Source organism: Poecilia reticulata, linkage group LG7 (assembly GCF_000633615.1).
Source record: "Poecilia reticulata strain Guanapo linkage group LG7, Guppy_female_1.0+MT, whole genome shotgun sequence".
NCBI lineage: Eukaryota > Metazoa > Chordata > Actinopteri > Cyprinodontiformes > Poeciliidae > Poecilia > Poecilia reticulata.
Window position 1 is genome coordinate 30,409,576 of NC_024337.1, and position 9,291 is coordinate 30,418,866.

A 9,291-nucleotide genomic window follows, 5' to 3' on the forward strand; every position below is an offset into this window, starting at 1 on the left:
TCCTCACTCTTTCTCTTTCTCTCTCCCTTTCTCTCTGTATCTCTCTCTCTTTCTCTCCTCTCTCTCTCTCTCTCCCTTTCTCTCTGTATCTCTCTGCCTCTCTTTCTCTCTCTTTCTTTCTGTCTGTCTGTCTCTCTCTCTCTCTCTCCCTGAAACATAACAACATCACAAAAGCTGTTGTACACCCATTGCAACTAACGATGCTTGTTTGTCCCGTAAAACGTCGGAAACTTCACCGTCATGCTGCTGCACGTAGCAACAACTCGCAGGCGGAAGTGAGAGGCTGCCCTCCACAAACAATGACTGGGGCGAAACACGGGGCGCTAAATAATAAGACTTAATTTAACGAAGCTTTGAGGCAGATACGTTTTCCCCAAAGAATTTTAATAATCAAGGTACTCGAATCATTCGAGGAATCGTTACAGCCCAGCAGTCACTGAACTGGAGGGTTATGTAGCTTTCACCTGGTCTGTTTTGGCCAGACTAACAAAACTAAATATTACTTGCTTTACTTGCTTCTGCTGCTGTTTTTCTTTGGACTGTCACAAACTTCCCCATCTCTCCTCCTCCATCAGCTCTGTACACCAGAGTACCTGTGTTTGCTGCTTCCTCTTCTGCAGTGAACAGGCAGCCTGCTGATTAATTTGAACACTGCTGCCATCTAGGGACTGGAAACTTGCTTATCATTCAAGCGTTTAGGATGAACTGGATTCTGAGCCTTTTTAGGGTATTTTTTTTGTCTCTTTAAGAACATTCAATGATTGCTGGTGCATTTGGGTTCTTCTCTGGTAGTTTGGAGGTTTGCATTAGAAATCAGCTACTAACTAAGTTGTTTCCAGTGTGCCCAGATCCTGTTGACAAGTACCTGGAGGAAACGTCTGTGCGATACATTTCACCCAGAGGATCAGAGCAGTGTAAAGACGCCGTAGCCCACAGAAGAACAGGTGGGTCTGCGTGGAAACGTCCCACCCGCCATGTTTACAGCAGTCCACTGGCAAAAACTCCAACTTAATAACAACAAACGCCGATATTTTCCTTCAGAGAGCTCTTTAGCTTAYGCTGACATGGTTTCCTAACAGTTTTAAACATGATTTCCACTTTATAGGTTCACAGCCGTTCATATGCTGCTCCCCATCAGGATCACATGTGGGCTCTCCCCGAACCAAGCCGAGCCCTCCGGCGCCGCACCGCAAGCGGAAGAGGAGTAATTCATCTGCTGACTGYAAAGAAAAGCAAACCTGTGGTGAGAATGAAAAGGATCACAGCTCAGAGTTAGAACCGTTATATTAGTGAGGATGTAACACTAATATTATCTCTTATATTGGTGAGAAGGAATGTTTATGTCCATGTAGGACGTAAACGTATAAAGCTGAGCAAGGCCAGCCAGTYCTGATGTGTGGAATCAGCAGTATGATGTGTATGTAGCACCACAGAAGAAGAAATGACGTAATCTGACTTCTATGTTGATCTCAGTTCAGTGACAGGGAGAGGACAACAGGAAGTGACCATGCAGGGTTTCCCCCAGAAATATGGCCGACCCCGGAGGTCGGGGCGTTACGGCAGTCCACCAGCAACTCGCTGGGTTTTTCACTCAAAATGTTTAAAACTGACAGGAAATTTRAAAATATGACTATTATGTGTTATTGGAAGACATTATTAACAGCAGCTTAACACCAACTACAGTATAAAAAAAGGCAAACAATACAATTAAAATAAATATTAATAATTTYCCCTTCAGTTGTTTCATCCTAATGAAAGTGTCCATATATTTTTAATCCTTTATCTGTGTCTTCTCACTTTATTGGCTGAAGTTGTTGGATTGTAGAGCAGTAAAGACGGGCAGTGGTTACAGAGCGGATAGAAAAGACTGACCTCATGTGTTCACTTACTCCTCATGCTATGGCCTGTTGCAAGAAGCAATAAATCTAATTACATGACAACAAATGAACAAACGAGCCTTAGTCTGCTGAAAGAGAGAACCTGGAGGCCCGCCAGGCTTATAATGCACTGGGGGAAACTGATGTCTGTGCAGAGACGGGRTCATTTTCATGTCGSTTCCTTTTCAGATATTCGTCTTCGGGTTCGCGCAGAGTACTGCCAGCACGAGTCGGCCCTCCAAGGGAACATCTTCTCCAACAAGCAGGAGGCGGTGGAGCGGCAGTTCGAGCGCTTCAACCAGGCCAACACCATCCTGAAATCCAGAGACTTGGGCTCCATCATCTGCGACATCAAGTTCTCGGAGCTCACCTACCTGGACGCCTTCTGGAGGGACTACATCAACGGATCGCTGCTGGAGGCGCTCAAAGGGGTCTTTATCACGGATTCCCTAAAGCAGGCCGTGGGCCACGAGGCCATCAAACTGCTGGTCAATGTTGACGAGGAGGACTACCTGGCCGGCCGCTGCAAACTGCTGCGCAACCTGGTGGCGAGCGGAGGGAGTCTACGCGTAGGGAACCGAGACGCCGTGTCTTAGAYGGACTCTGAGCGGCGGCGGCGGTGGGGGGGGGCAGAGCCGCTGTACTTCCTGCTTAAAGAATAGCGTGAGATGTGGTTGTATTCTTTGATGTGTGTGCTTGAAGGGACCTTAGGAACCTCAAGCCCATTTATTCCTAAAGAGTTAATCTTATTGGATATCTACTCGGCGCCGTAAGCATCGCATGTGAGGAGACGCGGAGCGGAACCTTCCGGCATCAGTCTGGAGGAACGTCGCCTCCGCTCCGGTTGGGAATAACGTGTGCATTAAGCCTCCTTCCTCATCGTTGTATGTTTGACCTTTCCAGCTGTTTTCTTAACGACACTTTTCACCCCGACTCAAAGTGAAGTTGCTTTCAGTGCAAGATGCTCGTTATAATCAGGTTAATCATTAGAAGTTGTGTTTTTCTTCAGCGTTTTCCCAGCAGGCACGGAGCACAGCTGGCTGCCAGCCTCAGATGTTATTTGAATCTGTAATTGTTCCAAACACTACCGATGTTTTGAGGTGTTCCTCTGTGGATCTGATGTACATGACTGATCACATTGGTGCATTTTCAGCCACTGTGTCTTTGATTGAAACGGTAGGAATGAACTCATCATCCTGGTGTAACCAAGTCTGTCGCTGATGTCGTTTTATTTTTCTAACTAGAAAACGCCGTCGGACATTTTCAGCCTGCACCTCCTCCCTCCCTCATTCTGTCACTCATGTTACACACAGAGTTTTTTTTAAATTGAAACTACACTTAAAAATAAATGAAGACAAATCAGCTGTTTCAAATTTTACTGATTTAAAGACACATTTATTGACATTCTTGTTGCAGGTCTGCAGTGATCAATCAATGGGATTTTTAAAAAACATTTTGAGAAATTTCACTTTCAATTTGAAGATGTTTAAATAGAACTTTATGCTGAAAAATAGCTTTAAGAGGGACAGTTTTGTTTACCTTACAAAAATCTCCCTTAAAATAAATTGAAGTGGAAATTTATATTTCAAATTTGTTCACGTGTTTAGGAACTGCTAATACAGAAGTTTACATACACCAAATAAAAAGAAACGGCCATATTTTTTTCCCCTGTGTGAAGTTAAATCAGTCCTAACTTCTTCTGTTTTATGTCAGTTAAAATAGCTAAAATTTGGTAAAAGCCACAATAATGAAAGAATCTGTCCATCAAAGCACTCAGGAAGGAGTCGGGTTCTGGTCCAAAACGTGCAGATTAACCCCAGAACAGAAGCTGGTGAGACAGTGAAGCTGGTTTGTACTGACATGGCCTGAAAAGCCGCTCAGCGAGGCGGAAGCAGTTACTTCAAAGGAAACAGAATCACTAGTCTGTAAATGTACTGAGGGACAAAGATCTTTATTTCTGGAGACGTCTGATGAAACTGACACGGAGCTGTCTGGTCATAATGACCATCGCTGCATTTGGAGAGGAAACACGGATGCTTGTATCATCTAACTGTGAAGTACAGGGTGGCAGCATCATGTGGGCCTTTTTTGCTGCAGGAGGAACAAATAATGAAATATATGGAAATATTGGAGCAACATCCAAAGACATCAGCAGGAGGTTAATATGATGAGGAGGTAAGAGGAAATATGGATGAATAGGTTGAGGATTGGGCTTTCAAGTCTTAATAGTAGTTTAAATATTGTAGGAAAATGTCTGATGTAAAGAAATAGAAGAGGTGGAACATGTTTGATAAAATGTAGAAAATATGCATGAGAGAGAGGAAAGGGCAACAAGCCTTTCAGTAACAATGGTTGCTATATTAAAGCATCAATCAGAATGTGTAATTATAGCACTTATAAAGTACTTAAAAACACAAAGTCAGCAGAGAATTTAATATTAAATAAGGGTTTTGAAGATAGGGTGAGTTAAACTTGTGTTTGCACTTCTGTCCAATTGGTGGCAGTAATGCACTAAGATTATAAGCTACATCCTACAGAAGAAGAAGTAGCTTCACCGTGTTCAGAAATTACTGTTACCAATAAAAATAAGTCAGGTTTTCAAAAACATAAATAAATAAATAAAATAAAACTAAGACAAACAAGGTTGTTAATTTGTAACCCGGTTTTTCTCCGAGAGAGCTGGGTAAACTAGTGTTTGAGTACGAACCTGTTAGCTTAGTTAGCTTAGCTTCATACTGTTTAATCTCCATTTCACCAGCATTTAATCAATGTTGGAAAACATTTACCAAGATATTCATACATTTAACTTAGTATTTATATCTTGTGCCAAATGAACAACAGATGAGTCAGTCAGTATAATTTATCAGATAAGATTATTTGGGAATCTCACATTTGAAAGTGTGATTTTAAAAAAGCTTAAATGTGACGTGACTGCAACTCATTTTAAACCCAGCAGTAAATGATAGAAACAGTCTGCTGAGAAGAAGATAATATGTTTATTTGTGTTTAAAATACAGTAAATCAGGTGGGAGGAAATATCTCCAAAAAGTTACATTATTGGGGCTCAAATCCGGATGCGACGCGTTTGGGGTCCAACAGAGACGGAGCTACGGACGTCTTTTGCAGATGAAGGCGTTATTCCTGTCGCACACGACATCGTTGACACAGTCTTGTTCTGAAGCAAGACAAAAAAATCTAACTATCACATATTTCTCTTTTCTACCAGGAAATGCTACAAATATGGAATAGGGCCACTGAAAAAGAAAAAATTATTCTGACATTCCCACAGAATTTTAACATTAATTTTCTGAGCTCAGAAGTCAAAATTCTGAGAAAAAAGTCAAAATTCTTTTTTTTTCTTCCATTGGTTCTAATCTTCTGTATACAAAAGTCCAACTGGTTTTATGTTGGGTGAAAATAGGCTTTAAATTAAAGCAACGCAGCATATTAAATGTAATGAAGTTGTTTTGCGTATAAAGCTGAGTTTGATCTCTGACCGTTGACGTTGATCTCCATGCAGTTCTCTGTATTGAGGTTGTTTGGTTCCCCGGAGCCCCACATGGTGAAGTCATTCCTTGATCCATCGCTCCACTGCCAAGTCCCTTCCTGAGGGAAACGGTTCACGTTACTAACACGCTCCAGGCCAGCTCACACCTCTCATCATGACTGAGAATGTTAGATGTATTTTGTTTCAGAGTAAGAGCTGCTCTGACTTCCATTGCATCGTATCCTCCAACCCAGGTCCTTCTGTTGTTTCCTGCTACGTGGAAGATGAAGTTCCTGATGAAAGCGTACTCCTCTTGGTTGAGGATGGAGGCCAGGTTTCCACCATGGCTGATGCAGTATTGCTGAAGAGGAAGATCAGATGCAGATGAACCAAACCTTCATATCAACACCAACAGACCAAAGGATGATTCRGTCTGCTGAATCAAACAATACAGACAATGGCAAAGAATAAAAYGGAGACATTTACCTTCCTAAAGGGAACAACTGAGATCCAGAGGGGAGTAAAATAATCACGAATTGAAGACTAAAAACTAGCTACATTTTGGAAAGTTATTATTTTTCATGTGATGATGTTTGTGTCATTTTATTTTGAGAGCTTTATATCTGCAGTCCGCTTAGCGAAAAGTCATTCATGTGTACTACAAATACTTCATACTAGAAATGAGGCAGTGTACTTAACGTTTACTTTTTATAAACTACATTTGATATAGTAGAGATGTAAACTTGGTTTATACTGGAAAGTATGAAGAGAAATCCAAGATTAAGCACTTAAGCTTATATTTTAATGCTAAAGTGTATACTTGTACTTTGTTATAGACTAGTTATTACTCATTTATGATTCTTATAATAACTTGATATTTGTATGGAATAAGGTTGTCATTGACTCATGCTACATTTAATGTGGCASAATAAGTTTTTACATTACCACGTTTGATTTGAGGCCGTTATAAACTTACATATTCAGTATCATATGGTATTCAAAAGTTTGCAGTATATAATATGAGCTTAACTGCATTAACTTTATGTACATTAACAAAACAGAAACAGGAAAACATTTGATTTTATTAATCAGGTTCGAGTCCCTGTCATACTTGTGGAATACTTTAAATAGACGTCAATAAACTGAAATTTGAACCACTAATATTGAAGATGTAAATATATACTTTGTTATAAACTTTAAAATGTCCCAATTTAGTCCAAAGAAGTATTAAATTAGAATATTTTATGAATATATATGCTACAGGTACATGGTCTGTAGTCAGAGTTACGTTAATTAACTAGTTATTACTGAACTTTGTTGAAAAAATGCAATCGAGTAATTTTATTATGAAGTATTTTTACTCTTACATAAGTAAAATTTCCGGATTTTCTACCCATTGAATGAAAAACAAACATGTTTTAACCAAATATTCAGCAAACGCAGACACACAACTTGCAGTTTTTGTTAAAGTTTCTAAAGTTTTTATAATGAAAGAAATTGATTTGGAAACATTATTTATTTGGCCTGATTTTATTTTTTATTACTTACATGAATTATTGTCATTTTTGTTTTTAAAATACCAAAAATTCCACTTAACTTTACATTTTGGACCATCTAATAATGTAATTTTTTGAATATTAAATGATTGATCATTTGATCAGTTACTCAGTACGTAGTAGACTTTTTTTTATTTTTACCAAATACTTTTTTACTCGAGTAATTTCTACTTTTTACTTTTACTGAAGTAAAAATGTGGTGACGTGGTGCTTCTCTTACTTGAGTGTAATGTTGGGTACTGTGCGCTAATGCTAGATAATGACGCAGAGGCTCTGGGACCGATTGGTAGTGACTCCATCCTCCACTAGGGGGCTCCCGCGCTCTGTCCTCGTTGCATTAAACTGAAGCATGGCGGAAGAGCAGAAGCTCACCAGCCAAATATTTACATTCAAATTATAAAAATCAACCAAGCAGCCCKTATAACATTTTTTTGTAATAATTTGGTGATATTTTTATTAATTTTCTTATCTTAAACTACCAGGGCTTCATAGTTATTAGACAGTTTTWAAAACACAGTTTGAACTCTAAATGCCAGGATAAAAATCCGTCTTTATTATCACAATCTACACAGGTTTAAATATTTGTTCCTGAGTATCTGAGTCCCTGCTGAGCTCYAACAGAGGATTAAAACTCAAGACTGACTCATGTCAGCATAAAGTGTGTCATACCTCAGCCTCGGCCCAGTCCAGTTCAGTACCAACAAACAGGTAACAGCGGTCCTGGAACCACGTCCAGCCAAGAGGGCAMATGTTGCAAAACYGTCCTGTAAACCACGATGAACATGTTAAAAAGAAASAAGTGTGATGATGCAATACGGCAGCATCACTAAATCTTTTCTAAACAAATGGATTTATATTCAATGTAATAATATTTTTGCTAAAACTGAACAAAATGACACCAGGCTCCATTTTGGGGCCGTTTTAACCAGACATTTAAAGRCTCTCCTAGGCTCAGATTAAAKATTATTTCCTCAGCTTTGGACATTGATAGGCAGCTGATACACGGATTTACTTTTGGTCACATGGCGCCACGTTTCCTCTGACCGTATAGAGATGATATCAGAACCTGAGTTTTATTCAAATCYAACRGAAATGGTGTCAATGAACTTTGCTCCATCTGGGCTGGTCAGACATTTTGTTTCACCAGCCGCCTCWTTACAAAACCTACAAACATTCGTTTCACATTTTTCTTAATATCTTTAAAATGAACAAACAAAAATATTTGCACAAACTTAGTACGAATGTTTGACACCAATTTTGTTAGATTTAACTTTTTGATTTTTAGGCTTTCATTAATATTAATAATGAAAGTAATAATAATCAATAATAGTAATTATTGTAGTTTTTTCTGAACAACGTTATTAAATGAAGACGTTTGTTAATACGTTTGAAAGAACGTATAAGCTAACATGCATACAGGAGAACACGTTGATCCAAACCTGAACCCTGAGGAACCCCAGATGAAGCTGAGAAATCATTTATCAGGCAGGACAAACCAGAAGGAGAGGAAGAAATGACGAAAACACAAACCTGGAGGAGCGAATGGACCTCCGTGGCCAGGACGACATCCTGATCCAGGTCTTCCTGCTGCGCCTCCTCCACCTCCTGCTCCTCCTTCTCCACATCCTTCAGGAGGAGGAGGAGGTGGAGATGGAGGAGGAGGTGAAGAGGGAGGAGGTGGAGATGGAGGAGGAGGGGAAGAAGGAGGAGGTGGAGATGGAGGAGGAGGTGAAGAGGGAGGAGGTGGAGATGGAGGAGGAGGTGAAGAAGGATGTGGAGGAGGTGAAGAAGGATGTGGAGGAGGGGAAGAAGTAGCAGGTGGAGGAGGAGGAGGAGATGGAGATGGAGGAGAAGGAGGTGGAGGAGAAGGATGTGGAGGAGGGGAAGAAGGAGGAGGTGGAGATGGAGGAGGAGGTGAAGAGGGAGGAGGTGGAGATGGAGGAGGAGGTGAAGAAGGATGTGGAGGAGGGGAAGAAGGAGGAGGTGGAGATGGAGGAGGAGGTGAAGAAGGATGTGGAGGAGGGGAAGAAGGAGCAGGTGGAGATGGAGGAGGAGGTGAAGAAGGATGTGGAGGAGGGGAAGAAGGAGGAGGTGGAGATGGAGGAGAAGGAGGTGGAGTAGGAGGTGGAAGAGGTGAAAAAGGAGGAGGTGGAGATGGAGATGGAGGAGAAGGAGGTGGAGGAGGAGGTGAAGAAGGGTGTGGAGGAGGAGGAGGTGGAGATGGAGGAGGAGGTGAAGAAGGAGGAGAAGGAGGTGAAGAAGGAGGTGGAGGAGGTGAAGAAGGAGGAGGTGGAGATGGATGAGAAGGAGGTGGAGAAGGAGGTGGAGGAGGTGGAGGTGGAGATGGAGATGGAGGTGGAGGAGGTGGAGG

The 9,291-nt window shown here is 41.0% G+C and overlaps 2 protein-coding genes across 2 annotated transcripts in view; one reads left to right on the forward strand and one right to left on the reverse strand.

The window, feature by feature from the left end:
* Nucleotides 1–3,248, forward strand: part of dedd (death effector domain containing) — a 10,160-nt gene extending 6,912 nt beyond the window's left edge. Inside the window, exons 3-5 of the mRNA XM_008414905.2 lie at nt 840–944; nt 1,106–1,243; nt 2,067–3,248. Of these exons, the coding sequence (XP_008413127.1) occupies nt 840–944; nt 1,106–1,243; nt 2,067–2,473 (650 nt within the window). The 3' untranslated portion in view covers nt 2,474–3,248. The remainder of the gene's footprint in view (nt 1–839; nt 945–1,105; nt 1,244–2,066) is intronic.
* A 1,606-nt stretch (nt 3,249–4,854) lies between these two features.
* On the reverse strand, nt 4,855–8,488 carry LOC103468108 (galactose-specific lectin nattectin-like). The gene is made up of 6 exons (XM_008414958.1): nt 8,451–8,488; nt 8,360–8,366; nt 7,590–7,757; nt 5,591–5,725; nt 5,375–5,483; nt 4,855–5,052 (listed from the first exon to the last, which is right to left on the reverse strand). The coding sequence occupies exons 1-6, from the start codon at nt 8,486–8,488 to the stop codon at nt 4,985–4,987; spliced, it is 525 nt and encodes a 174-aa protein (XP_008413180.1). The 3' UTR covers nt 4,855–4,984.
* Between the last annotated feature and the right edge of the window lie 803 nt (nt 8,489–9,291).